At 41.9% G+C, this 18917-nt stretch overlaps 1 protein-coding gene across 2 annotated transcripts in view; it reads left to right on the forward strand.

Annotated features, from left to right (window-relative positions):
* The window catches only part of Mllt3 (MLLT3 super elongation complex subunit), a 255095-nt gene that overhangs the window by 221357 nt on the left and 14821 nt on the right, over positions 1–18917 (forward strand). For both annotated transcript variants that reach the window (XM_032902169.1, XM_032902174.1), the window contains exons 6-8: positions 9274–9349; positions 11245–11374; positions 13797–13896. In XM_032902169.1, the coding sequence (XP_032758060.1) occupies positions 9274–9349; positions 11245–11374; positions 13797–13896 (306 nt within the window). The remainder of the gene's footprint in view (positions 1–9273; positions 9350–11244; positions 11375–13796; positions 13897–18917) is intronic.

Genomic DNA, 18917 nt, shown 5'->3' on the forward strand with positions numbered 1-18917 from the left:
AGTGTTAGCTCTCTGAATTCTATGTTTTACTGTATAAACTTCAAATTTAAATGTGTGTTTGAGAGATGATTTCGGGGGATTTAAAGTATTGTGCTTCTCCAAGTGTGAGGATTTTATCAACTTAGGGTATTTGCTTTTCAACGTCCTGGCTGTGAGAACTAGACGTGTCATTCATGTGAAGGGAGCAGATGTTAAAGGTTCTTGCCCCGGCCTTCCTAATCCCAAACACCCTTTAAGAAGAGAAATGTTCTATTACCCAAATAGGGATCTTTCTGATGGTGAGAAAAGGCGGTAAAAGGCAGTAAATCTGCCTTCTCATTATGAAGTGCAACAATAGATTGATTTATGAAGAAAAGCAACTGTTAGGCTTACGTAAGATGTGTGCGTGGAGGTGCAAGCTCTTCTGGAGCCCTTCGCAGAGCATTCTTGCTACTCCTGACGGGAATCTAATATCGCCAGTGCAGAATATGTGATTCTGAACTCTACATTTGTAAAGGGCTTCACTGAGACCAAAACAAAGGAATCCACCTCCCTGTGTTTTCCCATGAGAACCGACTCATCAATGTGCCATGTCTGTGGGTTGTTTTTTTTTTTTGTTTTTGTTTTTGTTTTTTTTCATTTTCTTTTTCATTAGCACAAAGCAGACATCTTTAAAATAATTTTACTTTTTACAGACATTTTGTTAAAACTTGCATTTCAAGTTGAAGATAATGTAAACATGGCGTATTTAAATATTTGGCAGGTATTAGTACTTTCACCTCACACTACTGATTTTTTTTTTTTTTAACAAACAAGGTAGAAGCAGAGCATCATGGGGGACCAGGCTAAGGATAATCAGTTGCTTCTCAGGGAATATGTAAAACACTTGATGTGAAATTTTTGTCTTAAGGAATTCTATAGGCATTTTAAAACCTTTTAAATAAACTCGTGTCATGTAGTGATAAGAAACTCCGTTAGGCTACTTATATTTAATTGAAAATCATAGAACCTTCTGGAGTCCAAGCTGAACTTAAGCATAAGACATGGCGGAGTGGGAAAGTCTGGAGACAAGTAAATTGTGCTGATGCCACGCCAGCCTTCGAAAGCGATATGATGCAGTTGCAATGTGAGCGGGTAAATTACAGGAGTAAAGCTGATGGTTACCAGTATGATTCGTAGGAAGCTCACTTCTCTCAGTAAACATACTGTATGAACTGTACATGTCCTAGTTATGATAGTACCTTTATACTAACTAACATAGAATGTACAAGAAAGCACTTGCAAAACACTGAGTTTGAAAGGCAAGGGCAGAAAAAGACCACGGAGTTTCTTTCACTTCTTTTGTCCTGGATTATCTCACACACATTTCCATAAGCACAGGAATGTACACTCAACACCCAAAGAGTTTAAAATCAGTCGTATTTTTTTCCCAGTGGATTTTACTTATTTAGAAACTCAAAGTGTGGTGGAAATCATAGAAATATGCTCTTAGCAAGTAAAATTGATTTATGTAAAATTAAGTAAAATTAATGTCACTGCTTGATATTAATTATATGCTTTGTATTTAATGGGAAATATCCCTTAAGATAGTTCAGATATTAAAACTAATAGATCTTGGTTTAAGTAGCTGATCATTGTAGGTCTACTAGTGTCAGCCAAATGCTCTATAAATGTCCAAATGTCTTCATGGCCATTGTTCACTTTGTAATTTTGTAACAATCTATCAGGAATCCTTTGCAACAATCTATTAGGAATCCTTTTTCCTCTTTTCACTCTTTTATGAGGCATTTGACATTTTGTTACTTGTAACTTTTTCTTTTGTAACCATCTTCAATCTCCGGGTTGGGGTGAGGAGGTGGAAGGCTCCACACACACAATCTCCAGCATTACAATTAAGGGCTATGTTTACTGTCCGGGTGTAAGTCTCTACAGACTCTTTGCTCAGATGTTTTTGGGCATGTGGGTCTATGTGGTCTGTTTCCAGGTGAGTTTTCACACTCCTAAACCTCTCAGCAAGTGGGGATTCTTAGCCCGTAATCTCTTAGAGCACATCTGGCACCTTCAGCGATTGGAGGTTTTAAAACAGCACATGTTCTAACTGCAATAGTCAGTAGCAGCCTTCAAAGTAAGACTGGTGACTAGAGATAAAAGACTTGAGGCTCTTCTGCTTAAACAGAGGAAGCTGAAAGAAAATTACAGCCATCCCTAAGTGTGGAAAAGGGTCTTAGAAAGAGATTTATAGACCCTTGTTCCCCAAGGCCATTTCGTTTCCTAATGAGATTTTGTGTTCTCGGACAGGGTGTGAGGAGTCAAAGGATGACAACATTTAATAATAATAGTGAAGACGATAATGAGAGAGACAGTTGTTAAAGTAGAGATGCTTCAATATAAAGCCAATTAGCTTAGCATCCAGGATGATTTTTGTGTCTGGAAGTTGAAAATATAATAGAAATAAGGACCTCTTGTTTGGCCAGCAGTTACTTGAAAGGGTAATTCTTAGTTTCTTGCTGTGTTATCAGAAAAACGATGGGCACAATAGCATTTGATTGTGTAACAGCCCCACGTGTGAAATGTGATTCTGGCTTAACCGCAAGCTCATTTCAAGTTTTAAATACAAACTGAGGGTCTGCTGGGCCACAGACTTAAGTCATATAAAGGTTGCAGCTTCCAGTGGCCTTTTCTTAAGCTCCTTGTGTTTTCACAGAAATGTTGTTAACATGCTGTTTGAAACATTTGTTCTATGATGTTACAAGATATTGTACTGTAGAGTTAGGGAAAGAAAGCAGATTACCTTTGAAGGCAAATAACGTTGTACTCTATTGTCTGATACATGCTCTTAACCAGGGTCAGTGTTAGGAACATGGGGGCAGCTCAGAGTAGAGTTTTCTGCTACTGAGGTTCCCAGCAGGGACTCTTACAACTATTGGGCAGATGTGAGAAGTCACTGATTGTAGTACACTAAGTCCTGGAATGAAATGTTTGCTTTTACCACTCCTTTGCTTTGGGTGTGGATCTCTAAATGTCTCTTGTAGCTAGGGAAAGATTCTTTCACAGTGACACAGAAAACTTCCCTTGACACTAATGTTATAAGTGTTCCGAGTGCTGCTTTAATTAATCTTTTATCAGAGTTGCAGATGTGACAAAGAGAGCAGTATACGAGGAACCAGAGCAGTTGGTTGTAATCTATGTAAACATCACCCTGTGCTTGCTTAATTTCATTGCTTCAGCATCATTGGTTAGAGGATAATTATTAAAAATGCCTTGCTATTTTTGTCCACTTGACCCTTTACCTTAAACTCTGTGGCTCAAACAATACATTTTTGAGAGCTTAGGAGTGCAAAACTGGTGAGCCAGGAAGAGCCTTCCTCTTGTCTTGCAGATCTGCACCCTCACTTGGGAAACTTCTACTGGGGTGGGGGTCATTCTCAGATGCTTTTCTTTCGAGGATCCTAAACTCATCATGAAGGCTCATAGTTATGACCTCATTATACCTACCGAAGGCTTTGTCTCCAAAAACTATATTAGACTGAGGGCTTCAGTAGATCATGGGAACAGAGTTTTAGTACACAAAATCTGCCCTTCCTCATGTAAAGCAAATGAAGCAAAGACCATGCCAGAACTACACAAAGATATGTTAAGGAGTAACTAGTGTTGACTGAATGTTATGTTCATCTATCTTCCCTGTAATAAGATTTTGATCCCTTTGAACGCATTTTATTAAAAATTCTCATTCCTGTTCCATTTACAAGTCATTGTATTAATCTTCTTAGCCTAAGTCACTTGTCATTTAATTTTGGCCTTTTCATTTCATAGCTGTCTGAAAACATCAACTAGTAGTGTGACCAGTAAGATCCACTTCGCTCACACAATGCAGAACACTTCCGTGGTTCTTTAGGAATGGATGTGATGAGGCTACTCTTTAAAATTAACCATACATTTGAAAAATGGGTGTAAAATGTTCAGCTTCTTATAGAGGAGAATGTTAATGTTAATGTTTTTTATGTTAAGCCTAAAGGTACATAATGTATAGGGTGATTCATTTTTAATGGAAGGATGAACCTAGTAAGAGCTGAGTCACGAAGGGAAATAATGAGGTGAAAGGACACCTTTTCCTTTATTTGCCATTTATCTTCAACATGGTCTTTCTGGGTAGTCACACAACAAAGAAGTTATTTTTATTGCAGGATATGAATTTTCTTTTTCTACATGTAGCAAAAGATTTGTGTAAAACACTGGAATGTATCTGAAGTAATGTCTGGTTAGTTTGTATTTCCCTGTTGTTATTTTAAAACATTTAATTAGTTTTACTGTATTTTATCCTCTCTTCTCTAAAGGTAGATCATGTTCCCTACTTCCCTTTTCTAAATCCTGATTGCTGTAAAGATCAAAGTGGAAATTCTGCTCATAAATATAGTTGTCCAATAGGACAAAATGAGTAATGTGTGTTTTCCAGGACGAAGTCTGTTTGTGCAAATCCTCCCTGTACTCAGACTTGACTTCTAGGGGTCATAAGCGTAAGGGTTTTCCTTCTTCCTTGGACACAGGTAACCCTCAATGGAGAACCATTACACTATGATTTCGCATAGTCTTTCAGTGTCGCGAGTATGCGGCCAGTCATGATTGGCCATTGTCTCACTAACTGTACAGCTAGGTCTTGTTTTAGGCAGTGGTGAAGTGCTTGGCCTCTTGCGTATAAGTACTTATAGAATGGCAACCAAATGTTGATAGTCATCATTAGTGTTTGATAATCCAGGACATCAATCCTCTTTTCTAGTTGGGAGAATTTTGAATTTGAAAAACAGATATCAAATTAGCCCACAGGGGAAAGGAGGGGGGTGTCATCAGCTTTTTTGTTAGTGTTTGGTATGTTACCTCACAGATTCGTGTATGCACAGAAGAGCATGTAGAGCCAAACCTGCCTTCGGGGAGAGAGAGGAAGCCATGTGTCTTGGGATCCTATAAATCTTTTAATATGTCCAGCTTAATGGGGGTTTTTAAATCAAATAATACTTCATATAATTACCATTGATTTGGGGGGTTTTGAGGGGCTGAAAATGTGATTTTCTTAAAATATAAAAATACTTAAAGTAACCTTGATGAAATAGAAGAGTGTATCTGTATCTTCTGGGGGCAGAAGGACTTTGGGGTAATAGTCTGTAAACTCTGTAATAGTCTGTGTTCAAGGTCTGTGAGGTTTTTGTCAGGTTACCATGAGCTAGAGACAACCGAAAAGAGGGAACCTCGTGAGGGGTTGTGTCCATCAGCTTGGCCTGCCGACATGTCTGTGGGGCATTTTCTTGATGGATGTGGGAAAGTCATTACACTGTGGACCATGCCATCCCTGGACAAGCAGTGCTGGGTTGAATCAGAATGGTAGCTGGGTAAGAGCACGAGCTGCCAGCAGTGGAGCCAGTGAGCAGTGTTCCGCTCTCTGCCTACTCTCCGCCATACTCTCTGCCTACTCTCCGCCATACTCTCTGCCTACTCTCCGCCATACTCTCTGCCTACTCTCCGCCATACTCTCTGCCTACTCTCCGCCATACTCTCTGCCTACTCTCCGCCATACTCTCTGCCTACTCTCCGCCATACTCTCTGCCTACTCTCCGCCATACTCTCTGCCTACTCTCCGCCATACTCTCTCTGCCTACTCTCCGCCATCTGCCTCTCTGCCGCCTCTCTCTCTCCGCCCATACTCTCTGCCTACTCTCCGCCACTCTCACCTACTCTCTGCCATACTCTCTGCCTACTCTCCATGCATACTCTCTGCCTACTCTGCCTACTCTCCGCCATACTCTCTGCCTACTCTCCGCCATACTCTCTGCCTTGCCTACTCTCCGCCATACTCTCTGCCTACTCTCCCCATACTCTCTGCCTACTCTCCATGTACTCTCTGCCCTACTCTCATCATACTCTCTGCCTGCCTACTCTCCTGCCACTCTCTCTGCCTACTCTCCATGTACTCTCTGCCTACTCTGCCATACTCTCTGCCTACTCTCCGCCATACTCTCTGCTTACTCTCCTCTCCATACTCTCTGCCTACCTCTCCCTCTCGCCTACTCTGCCTGCCTACTCTCCGCATACTCTCTGCCTACTCTCCTCCATGCTCTCTGCCTACTCTCCGCCATCCTCTCTGCCTCCTCTCCGCCATACTCTCTGCCTCCTCTCCGCCATACTCTCTGCCTACTCTCCGCCATACTCTCTGCCTACTCTCCGCCATACTCTCTGCTTACTCTCCGCCATACTCTCTGCCTACTCTCCGCCATACTCTCTGCCTACTCTCCGCCATACTCTCTGCTCCAGTCCAGTCTCTCGGAAGTGTAAGACGATAAAATAAACTCTCTTCTTCCAGAGTCGCTTTTGGCCAAAGCTTTATCACAACAGACAAAAAAAGAATCGACCACCACATGAATGATCTTAATGTTTTTATTAACAACCAGATTCTGTCCATTGGGGAGAATATAGGAATGATCCCTATGGATAGATTAGCACTTCTGCTTTTTTCACAATGCAGTCACTTTGTGTGTGTGTGTGTGTGTGTGTGTGTGTGTGTGTGTGTGTGCGCGTGTGCACACGAGCACACTATTGTACTACTGTATGGAAGCCAGAGGACGTCTTTGTCTGTCTTCCTTCAGCTTGCACCCTCCTTGGTTTTTGAGACAATCTCTTATTGTCAGGAGCTTGCCAATAGTCTAGACTGATGAGCCAGTCCCAGGGATCTCTGTGTCTCTCTCCCCAGTCCTGCGATTACAAGCCCTGCTATCATGGCTATCTGACATTTATTATTAACAGAGTTAATGTTTTTTTCATTTTGTGTATGTGTTTGTCTGTATTTGGGTGCTCACATAAGCCAGAAGCATTGGATCCCCTGGAACTGGGGTCACACACACACACACACACACACACACACACACACAGAGAGAGAGAGAGAGAGAGAGAGAGAGAGAGAGAGAGAGAGAGAGAGAATTTTCTTAACTATTTGCCTTTTTCACATAATTAGCAGTTGTGAAAATATTAAGTATGTCCGTGGGTATCTATGGGTAAGATGCTAAAGGTTTGGTTTTGGCATCTGCCTAATGCTTGAAATGGAAGGGCCAAGATCCTTGCGGGTAGTGGGGAGACGGCCACTGTCTTCCCTAGGTAGGTTGATTGGTTTGTTTTTGAGACATGATCTGACTATGTAATTGTGGTAGGCTTGGAACTCACCATGTAGACCAGGCTGGCCCCAAACTCAGAAATCTGCCTGCTTCTTCCTCATGCATGCTGGGATGTATGTATGCGTCATGATACAGGCATGTGCTCTGACACCTAGCCCTACCTTGTTACCCTCGTTGACGTCATTCTCAGCCAATAGCTTGACAGTATGATTCCTTAGGCCCAGTGCAGTGTGTGCTGGTCAGGCAGTATGATAAGGAAAGGTTTCCAGGGCTATTAAAGCAATACCATTTGCAGGAACTTTTCATGGCTGGACAGAGCAATTTGGAGAGGGGATAGAATGCTCCTTGGGCCCCGAGAGATCTGTTTTACAGAGGCACCAAATGTCCCTTTAGTTGTGTAGCTGGCCATGAGGGCTCAACCACAGAAGAGCCGCCTCACAGAAGTGAGGAATTCCTTACACAGGCATTTGCACCTGTAAACCAACTGTTTTCTGGCCTGCAAGGAGTGATGTGGAGGACACTGTACAACTCCCAAATAAATAATGCAGTGGTGAAGAGTTGGTGAGCCGCCTGCTTCTCATTAGAGGCTCTGTCTGGCTCTTTTCCTGCAGAATGAGCTAGATTGCTGACACCTGTTTTCCCATCCACCCTGAGGATGTAAAGTGTGCATCAGAAATGCCCAAAAGTGCTTCCTCATGTCCCAATCTAGGAGCTTGGTGTTGCTTCAAGAAAGGGTTGGGGCAGGACTCCTTTGTTGGGAGGGGAGATGAAGTCAGTGGTGGGAAATTGTTGTGCACACTGCACTGGGACCGTCGTCATTTAGTGGCTTCTGATTGTGCCCGTACTTGTACTCCCACGGGATTATGCATTTAGCAAAGGAAAAAGAGCATGCATCCTGTGCACGGGAACATCTTATGCACTTCCAAAATAGCATAACTGTGTATTTAAAAATACGAGGAAATGGGGTTGGGGATTTAGCTCAGTGGTAGAGCTCTTGCCTAGCAAGTGCAAGGCCCTGGGTTCGGTCCCCAGATCCAAAAAAAAAAAAAAAAAGAAAAGAAGAAAAATACGAGGACATTAGAGCTGTGTAAAACCAGTCTATGCATATAGCCAAACACATTTATTAAATTACTTAAGCGTGAACTTAGTCTTAAGATACAAAACTCAAGTATATGGCCGGCATGGTCAATGCGATACACATTTCTTTCCGTGGCTTCTGATGTCAAGCACCCTTCAGCATCACAAACTCTTTTGTAAAAACTGTTCGTACAGTTGAGCAGCTGCTGCCATCTGTCCCAGGTAAGGATGGCCAGCAGTGTCCCTTACTGAGCATAGAGGAAATAACAAGAAGTGCATGAGTTTTAAAGCGCTGGCTGTCTGCAGCTTACGCAGAGAGAACACAGCATAAGGACTGTCTCTGAGTGCCCAGCATACCAGGAAGAAGATACGACCTGCTTCGTAGCAGTGTTCGTGGTTTAGGAAGGAAGAAAACTGAGTTCGGCTGTGTCGTGCGTAGCACTTGTCCTGGATACTGAAGGGGAGTCAGAGGTGGTGTGTATGTGTGAGGCTGTTCTCTGCCAATCCATACGCCGTGAAATTAAAGGATGTACCTCTTCTTAAAATAGTGGCAGCATTTTCTCCTGACTTGTCTGTGGGGCTTGGATGTTATGAATATTGGCCTCTATTTATGAACTTGTGGTAAGTGGGGTTAGTTGGTTCGTGGCCTTGGTCCAGAGTGAAATTAACTGGGTCATAAAGTGATTGAACTAATGACCTTGGCCTCATTACTGCTGTGTTCTGACCAGTTTACTCAATCAAACCTTGTGGAGAGGACCGTGAAGGTATCCCTTAGGAGATCTGTATAGGGGTGAACAGGGTGAAGTCTCCCTTCATTTAGCACCCAGGGGTTTATCTTCTCGTCCTTGACATTTTGTATGTTACTTTCATTTAATGAAAATACAGGTGTCTGGAAAAAATGACATCATGACTGTCCTGTGTTAGTTTTTTAACTAATCTGTGTGGTCCTTTTTCTTACATAGCATCACACTTTTTGTAGAGGCATTTGAGGTCATTTTCATCTTAGATGTGTTGTATGCCATAAATGTACTGATGATGCTTTTTTTTTTCTTCTTCTCTGAAGTCAGAGCAACCCAGTCCTGCCAGTTCCAGCTCCAGTTCCAGCTCCAGCTTCACACCGTCTCAGACCAGGCAGCAAGGTATCAACAGCTCGCAGGCCGACGGAACCTTTCCCCCACGAAACATCCTAATGAGTTGATTTATGCCCTATCTTCTACTGTTTGACTAGTTGAATGATAACTTGGCTTTTATGAAGTTGTGTTTATTTCCCCCCGGGAATGTCCTTGAATATCATTCTGCGATAGGAGGCCCTAGTCTAGAAAGTGCCCCCCTTTCACAAATGGATTATAGACACGGCCCACTCCAGGGAGTTCCCAAAGGAAATCCTCCAGTGAACCAACCTCAGAGGTGCTGGTACAGACTCCCACTCCTCACCCTTGGTCGCCTCTCATTTCATTTTATTCTTTATATTCTGGTAGACCTTTTATGCAAAAGTACACTATTTTTAAATACGTATTTCATAGTTGTGCGTTAACCAAAACTCTGCATACATTAGACCAGAACATATAATGAAGCACATTTTTAATGTGTGTGTGAAATCTCCAAAAGTGAGCTCCGTTTTATTTTTGCACAACAGAACAGCATCAGAGTAACTTGTTTTCTAGTGTCATACTGAACATCACCATTCGTATTGACCACACCGAATTCTAAGTGGCCTTGTATGCTTTGAAAGAGGATTAAATTGTTGTGTGTATTTGGACTAAGGCTAAGCTTCCAAGAAAATATATAATAAAAGGCTGTGATAGTTTTGGCTATTCAGAAGTCTTGTTTCATTAACTTTCAAAGAAATAAGCCCACTACAAAAGCAGAGGTCTGTGAGCTTGCAGGGAGTCAGTGCATGGTTTAGAACTGAGTACTTAGTGACAGCTCAAATAGTCCTAGCATAGATTAGATTGTAGTCACTGCCTACATCCAGAGCAAAATTCCCCTTTCTTGATTGCCTTTACAATCTCCTGTTAAGATTTAAAATGGCTATGTTTTCTTCATATACTGAGTAGTAAACAGAGGGGAAGTAACAGTAACCAGTGTGTGTGTGTGTGTGTGTGTGTGTGTGTGTGTGCGTGTGTGTGTTCAGTTGTGTCTGGTCCTAAATAAATTTAGTTACAGCTTCTCCACCTCCTCTCTTGCAATACTGGACGTTTTCTGGATATTCTGGGCACATGATTTATTACATACTCTTATTTATGCTAATACATGCTGATATTTTGCCAGGAATTTCTTAAAAAGTAGGAAACTGGCCACATAACATTGTGCAGCAGCAAGGTTTGCTGTCCAAGATCACTGGGAAAATCAGAGAGGACGTTGTTACACCATGGAGTTGAAGTGTTTTCTAACCTGAGCTTGACTGAAATGCTTGCTTGACCTGAAATTGACCTTGAAATAAAAGGAGCAGCTAAACCTTAATAGATCAGAAACTACCACACAAAGGCTGCATTGCCAAGAACCAGCTACAACCACAGTGATTTATTAGTTTCAACTTTTCAATGCATGGATTGACTTGACAAAACATCCTGTTTACTATTAGATCTGTTTCGCTTTTGCTTGTGATTTGGGATGGGAGAATAGGAAATAAAATTACACAGAAAAAAATATGGAGATTCTTTTAAATTTATTTTTAGATTTACTTTACTTTCTGTATATGGGTGTTTTGCTTACCCATAAATCTGTGCACCTTGTAGATGTCAGGTGCCTGAGGAGGTCCAAAGAGGATGTCAGATTTCCTGGAATTGGAGTGACAGAGTCATGCTATGATGTGGGTGCTGGGAATCAAACTCAGGTCCTCTGGAAGAGCAGCAAGTGCTGGTCACCACAGAGTCAGACACTGTCTTGACTGCAGTCAAAGTTGCAAAGTCTTAACTGTACAGGGCGATGATTGTTTTTAGCCAGAGGCCGCTTCTGCAGGCATCCCGAGTGTCTAACATGAGGATGTGTGTTAGAGCATCCGTTTAACTCGGTGGTTCATGTCATTGCTCAGGTCCTTTAAGGTCGATCATGAAAGATCTGCATTCCGATGACAACGAGGAGGAGTCTGATGAGGCCGAGGACAATGACAATGACTCTGAGATGGAAAGACCTGTAAACAGAGGGGGAAGCCGAAGTCGCAGGTAAGGGAGTCCCTGAAGCAGAGCCACACTGGCTCACTAGGTAAAACACCTAAACCGTGCGAGCAAATGTGAGCATCTTGTAGCTAAGTCGGTGGAATGTTTGCTGAGGATCCTTGAAGCCCTGGCTGGGATCCTCAGCACATTTCCTATAATCATAGTATTTGGGAGGGAAAAGTGGGAGGATCGGAAGTTTAAAGTCTTCTTCAGCTATATATCAAGTTTGGAGTCAGCCTGAGTAACACAAGACCCCACCTCAAACTCGGGAGGATTATATGCCTCTGAAACGGGTTTGTTTGTGTTCACCTTAAAAGAAGAGAGGGTTTCCCCCAAAACCTTCATAGGAAGAAGCCATATTGGAAGTCTTTGCTATCAGAAAGTATATGCCATGTATCAAATTCATCTGAAGAGTTGCTATAGACCTGTTGCTTTGGGGGGTAGGGGTTCCACATGTGAAGAAAAGCACTTGCTGCCTGTAGTTAGAACCACATAATTGGCTCTAGTGAATTATGTTGTGACCTAATTAGAATGAAATTCACCTGTGTGTGTTTTCCAGCAAATAAATTTCTGTTAAGTGTGCTGACAATTAGGTTCCTTAAGTAGCTTTAATGCTATGAGGCATAATTCTACATTAGAAGACGGTAATTCATGTCACTTATAATTAATAGTCAACTCGAAATTGCTTTGAGGATTTTGTTTATCATGAGGAAAACAAATAGGCATGCACACTTTTAATGTGTTATGAAGAGAAAATATGAATCTACTCGAACTTCAAATCCAATTACATTTATAATATACTGCAATAAATCTTTTCCCACTATCTATTACTGTGTAGATGGCCCTGAAATACTTCAGACAAAGGGAACCCAAGGGGAAACAGACTGTTTCCTAGTTGACGTTTCACTGTTGTCCTTTGAGACAAGCTGCCCATCCACAGAGTGGAAACCCTGTCAGACCCTGCAACTCTGCCCTACAGAGCTAGACGCAGGACATCTTTCTGCACCTTGCTTCCCAGTGCACCTACCACATTCTTTTACAGAACCCTTATAGACTTGGCCATAGATGTTGTCTTCTTTGATCTGACAAGAAGGAAACTGGTAGGTCAAAAGGATCTAAATAGGAATTGAACCTTGGTGTTTAGGAACTAACTTTGGCCAACCAAAACCCAACTATTGGCTGCTCTCCGATTTAGTTTATTGAACACACACTCACACATGCACACACACATGCACACATGCACACATGTAAACACACACCACCCTATGTATGTAATTTTCCAAGTTGCCGTTTTGCAACTCTGGTTAGCTGTCTGTTACCCACTTTCTTCCTGGTCCAGAATCGGTATGGGTTAGATCACACATACTATTCATTTGTCAGTTGTCTGATGTGAATGTACATCAGGGACACATCTTTGTTTCCCCACCTGACATGTACTGTTAGCACCACAGCGCCATGTAACATTTGATCTGCAGAGCACTTGTGCCGTCTCAACTGTTTAATCAGTTTAAATACTCAGCCTTCCACTTCAGCTGAGCAGCGTTTGAAAGCAGTGCTTCAACAGAACACTTCATTAATGTAATTTAGTTAAGAAAAACAAGTTTCATCAGTTTTTTGCTAGAAGGACGTCCCAACACATCCCTCTTGTCTCCTATCTTGTATCACGTCTGTCTGAATGTATAATAGAGCGAGGATGTGATTGCCTATTCAGAGCGAGAGAAAAACTCTGCTGATTTCTATAGCATTTGCTATCTCCGAGGAGAATATTATATCAGGTTACCGTGTAACCAGAGAGGGAGCAGATACTGAAGCGCCTTCCTGAGTGGGGGCATACATTCAGATGAGCGGAAGTAAGGACCTTCCCCTCTTCAGCTAGGAAAGTTTCATTTTATTCTAAGAGGAAAAAAAATAACTAGGGAGGAAGTAGTATTTACATTATCTCTAGATGCTGAGAGATACCTTTTCTAAAACTGTGATGTATGAACAGTTTGTGTTCGGAGTGTCTTTCTAGTACGTGACTGTGTCCGTGTCTCACAGTGGAGACCTCATTGAAACGTGACACACTAGAAATGATGAATGGGCTTTCTAGAATCTTAGGCTTCCCACAGTAGCTCAGGTGGTGGCTGAGCACTGGCCTTGGGTCACATGACCGGCCTTTCAATCCTTGACCATCCATTTTATGTATGTAATCAGAGTTGGGGACACACGTCTAAGTCCTGGTTTATTCAGTTGCAAAGCTGGGGACACTGAAACACACGGGCAGTGGAGTCACCTGAAGTGGTTCCAGACACAAGCCAGCAGCAACAGATGCCCGCCGCTGTGTTAAAAGCAGCGTTTTAGTGCCCATGTTTGTGGTCCTTGCTTTTCATAATGCTTGTCTGTCATCCGGCTGTGGTGGGGCATGTGACTTTTCAGTGTCTCTTCTCAGGGTCAGCTTGAGTGACGGCAGTGACAGTGAAAGCAGCTCTGCCTCTTCCCCTCTCCATCACGAACCCCCACCGCCATTATTGAAAACTAACAACAACCAGGTAAACTGGGGTTTGTACTCAGCGAGATTCCGTAGAGCTACACAGAACCGTTTTCACCCAGCACGGAAACGTTTTACCTCTTAATTGTAAATTAAATTCTTTTTTATTTTAAACAAATTGAAATCCACAACCTTAGCATTAGGCACATGGGGTAAAAAGCACGTCTGTGTTTGTAAGATGAGTATGCTCCCTGGGGTGGGTGAAGTAATAGAGACAGGAAGCCGTGGTGACACAAGATGTTGCCCACCATCCATAAGTTCTTTGTGTTTTATCCCTATGCAGTGAATAGGTGACTCAGTTAGACAGAACGTGGTTTTTTGGATGAACCTGCTTTGACCGGTGGAAGATGTGCTCTTATGTGCCCCAGTTTCCTCATTAAGTAATGTTAGCCCCCTGCGGGTTAGTGGAGGGATGACAGTGTGTAAAGGCAGGGCACAGCATCTGTTTGCCTGGCACTCACTGTGCATGTTTTACCTGCTCAGCCTCCGTTTCTCATTCAAGAGAAAAGCATTGTTACTTGGGGTTGCAGAGAATAACTAACCAAACAGAGGAAAATGATTATTGACATACTACAAGTTGAACTAAAAGAAAACTTACTAATTTGACAGTCAACTCAGAATATAGATATTTGGATAAGGTCTAACCAGAATTCCGAAAGCCATGATAAAGAGCTCGTATTAAATGAGTAAATTGGGATGTTTTCATTATTTACGAAACCTTTTGCAAACATTATGAATATTGTAATGGTCCTGTTGTGCATTGAGTCAATGCTCATAACAGTAAGTTATTCTTATCTTTCTATATAGACAGATTCCATATGACCTCTGCAATAATTGCTAATTAAGTTGCCATGTGACTATTAACATGAAAATTAAAGAGTTTCATTTTCTAAATTCATTCCATTTCATAGGTGTCCTGCTATTTAAAATATCTTGCCCCTGATTTAGTGATCCTTGTTTTAGTTGGAAAATGTTATATTACAGCTGTGAGAATGTTCTCTTTCTTGTGTGTTTTATATAAAGAAGCAATACTCACTTAACAGAATTCATCATTTATAAAGTTCATCTGCAATTTAAATTGTCCAGTGTTGGATTGGAGCAATACCTTCATTGTTCAGTTTAGCTGTAGTTCATGGCCTACATAGACTGGAGCCTAGCTTTTTCATGCACAGCCTGGCTTTGCTCTTACAGCCTTTCCCATCTCAGTGTCCATCTTGCTTCATAACATGGAAGCCATCTACCAGAAGCCAAGAAGAGTTCCAGTCATCATGGCCAGTCAGCTGAGAACTGTCTAACAAGATACTTAAAACTATTTAATGAGGGAGAGCATATTTTACCCTTCCAGATAGAAATACTATTTGGCTTTGCTTTGGTTTGGTCTACTATGCAAACTCATGCTTTGGCAAAAAGATAGAATTGGGACCTTGACATGTTTTCTATTGACTCTAACCTTACAAAGGCATTATTTCAGCTTCCAGGGAATATATATATCGGAATTGGATTCTTTTTTTTTCCATTTATTTATCTATTATGTGTATATACATCATACAGCTTTCTGCCTGTGTGTATGCGCCTGCAGGCCAGAAGAGGGCACCAGACCTGATTATAGATGGTTGTAAGCCACCATGTGGTTGCTGGGAATTGAACTCAGGACCTCTGGAAGAGCAGACAGTGCCCTTAACTGCTGAGCCATCTCTCCAGCACTCCGGAATTGGATTCTTGCAATAGGAATGTCAAGGCGCATTGGGCATGCCTGTGTGATCTCTCCAATCACCTTTAGCATGTCTTGTAGGCATGTGATCTGATGGATTGCCATGTAAACATGGCTCCGGCAAGCTCCTATCTTGCCCTTCCTGAATGGATAGGCAAGTATATGACTCTGGTTCTTGGGAAAAAACGTAGAGTCTTTGTCAAAATTGTTACCTATCTAGCAACCCAAACCAAAGCCAAATAGTATCTCTATCTGGAAGGGTAAAATATGCTCTCCCTCATTAAATAGTATGCCACTATTTTCTTGAAATGTTTAATACATGTAGCTTCTCACATGCATCTCATCATCCTGCCAGTAATAATCCTCTGTGTGTCACTTTCTCAGTGCCCCTATGGGCATAAGAACAAAGCACATATGCTTTCAGTCTTAGCTAGTCTGGAATAGGCCATTATGTACAACTGACGCGCTTAACTCCTCAGACCCTAGGTCTTGGAGCTTAGAGAAAGAAAGGGGTTTTGTAACATTCTTCAGGAGTGATTTTTAACCCCAAATCACCTGCTGTGGGGTCAGGTGTGGTCCCTTTAAGTAATGCTGTGCTGTGGACTGTGACCACCAAATCCCAAAAGGCACTTAAATTTCATCCTGGAATGTCTTTAATATTATAGATGACTGTGGAAAGGAGGTACACTAGAAAGCTCATGTGTGCAAGCATGGGATAGTACAGCAGCGCCCAAAAATTCAGATAAACTACCAAGGATGAGTAAGACAGAAAAGGCCTGGTTAAATCCCCCAGTTTTACTCTCCATACCTATTGACTGTTCTATTAGTTAGCTTTATATTGCTGTGATAAAATGAGACCCCAAAAAAAAAAAAAAAAAAAACAACCAATTTTAAGGTAAAAAGGTCTATTTTTGCTCACTGTTTCGGGGTCTTGGTCCTAAATCACCTGGCTTCATTGTTCTGGGCCGATGATGAAGTAGAGTGGGATTTGTTTGGTGAATCCACATGAAGAGGAAACAGTGTGAAAATAACTTTCACATGGGCACAAAAATAAGATCTAAATTCCAGGGACCCACTGTCTTCAACCAGATTCCTTGTCTAAATGTCTGTCAGTTTACAAACCTATCAACGGACTTATCTATTGATTAAGACAGAGCCCTTAGGAGGTGGTCATTTTCTCAAATGCCTACCTTTGAAGCATTCTGTAGTAGGAACCAAGCCTTCCACACAAGTGCCTTTACAGAGCATTCTAGCTCCAAGCCATAAAATTGCCTTTTCCGTATTGATACTGATCTCACAACTTTGAGTAGTGTTAGATACAGCGGAACTGTCTGCTGCCCCATCTCACATCTCCCAGGGTCTAAGGAATGGATAAGGTGCTAATTGAGTCAAGTATTTTCTAACTACTGAAGAAAGAACACAGAGCCACGTGTCAACAAAGAAAAGCAGTCAATAGGAGTGTCATTAGGAGTTATTAATAGTGGCTAGCATAGGAAGAGTGTCAGTAATAATCCATCTGCTGCATGGTTGACTTGTTCCTCACCAAGGGGTTCAGAAAAAGTCTTGAAAATTTGATTCCCAAGCCATATCCTCAGATGTAGAATGAAGCACTACTAATTGGGATTGCTCTGTTTTAGAGATTGCCTTGTCTGATGGTTTAATTCAGTGTCTTGGGGTGGCTGTTTCCCTCTGCTCAGTTGATTGGTAAATAACAAAAAGTTTTACAATCATTTAGAGAAAGATGGCTTTCCCCCCACCCCAAACAGAGTGCATAAATTACAAACATACAAACAAACAAAACAAACAAACCCCCTGTCTTCTTAACCAAGCATAGACTGTGGATGGCAGATGTAAATCCCAGGGAGGACGTGATCCACTCAATTCAGCCAATATTCAGAATATCATAAATCACCTCTCCGCCTGCCAGGCATGGGTGAAATTCAGAAGAGTCTAGCCAGTTAAACAGGTTTGAAATAAGCCTTCGGAAGACAAGGTGTTGTACTTTTATATTCTGGATTCAGTCCCCGAAGATAAGAAATGATCATAAAAAAAAAATGTCTTCAGTATGGCTCCGCTTTCTCAGAATGAGGTTTTGACAAAGCTGTTTATTTTGGAGCAAGGACAGATCAAAGAGGGAAGATTAACTGAGCCCTCTCTGGGCAGCCACTCAGTAACTTGAGGCGGGTCACTGACACCCGGGGCTTTTGTTCCTGCCACCACAGCCTCAGAAGAAAGAAAACAGGATTTCAATGTATTTTAGCCTTCTGTGCTGTCGCACTTTCGGAATGTGTGGGGTTGGACTTAAGCAGCCCAAATGTTCTACCTATTTTCTGCTTTGAAGAGAGGTTGCAGTATTGTCTGAACCTAACTTGTAAAGTTCCTTTGCAAATATAGCATCTCCAGACACTTGGGGGAAAAGTGGGGGATGGGGCCGCGGGAGGGGCAGATGTGATGGGAACAGATTCAGTTCTCTGAAGCACAAGGCAGACCTTCAGGGCTGCTCTCTCCTCCCTGCCTCAAATCTCAGCCAATTGTCCCTGTGTGGCCCAGCCCTGCTGCGTTGGCCAGGAGTGCCATCTACTGACCTACTTACTCCAGGTCTCCGTGCTGGTTTTCCCCTTGAGGTCTCATTTCCAGCAACAATAAAGAGAAGGAGATTGCAAACACACAGTGGAGATTTTTGAACACGTTAAAAATGATTGCCTTGCCTATGTTATTTGGTGATTTTCTTCTGTGGCCAGAAGGGTAGTATTTTAAGTTCGCCTGGCCAAATCAGTCATTTGCTTATTTTAATGTTGAAAATGAATCTCAGGGAACACTGTTAGAATGTGTGTTACTGATGCATTATTTTCAAATCAAAGAGAAATATTTTATTTAGGAGTGTTCACTTATGCCAGAATATCATGGTCCTATTATCACCAAGTAGAATACTTACTTATTTTATAGCTGAATGGGACTACAGACGTTAACTTGTTTGTCTCATTCGTGTTTGGAGGCCCCAGGATGTTAAATGATATGCAAATCATCTGGCCCCATGCCTCTGTCATCACAAATTAAAAGTGAACACACCCTTGAGATCTTTTGTATACTATATGGTATTCAGGAAACTGTCTGCAGATTGAATTAGGACAGTGAACGGTATAGGGATGAGTAGGAGGAATATGGGACTTTTAAGAACATCCTTAGCATTTGGTATTAGTTTCTGATTATGGGATTTGGGTTATAATGAGAGAATATAAATTGCTTTTTATGTCTCTGCACATTCGTGAGCACTCACCAGCAAATGCAGTTATCCTCAACCTTTTCAAGCC

Source organism: Rattus rattus, chromosome 1 (genome assembly GCF_011064425.1).
Source record: "Rattus rattus isolate New Zealand chromosome 1, Rrattus_CSIRO_v1, whole genome shotgun sequence".
NCBI lineage: Eukaryota > Metazoa > Chordata > Mammalia > Rodentia > Muridae > Rattus > Rattus rattus.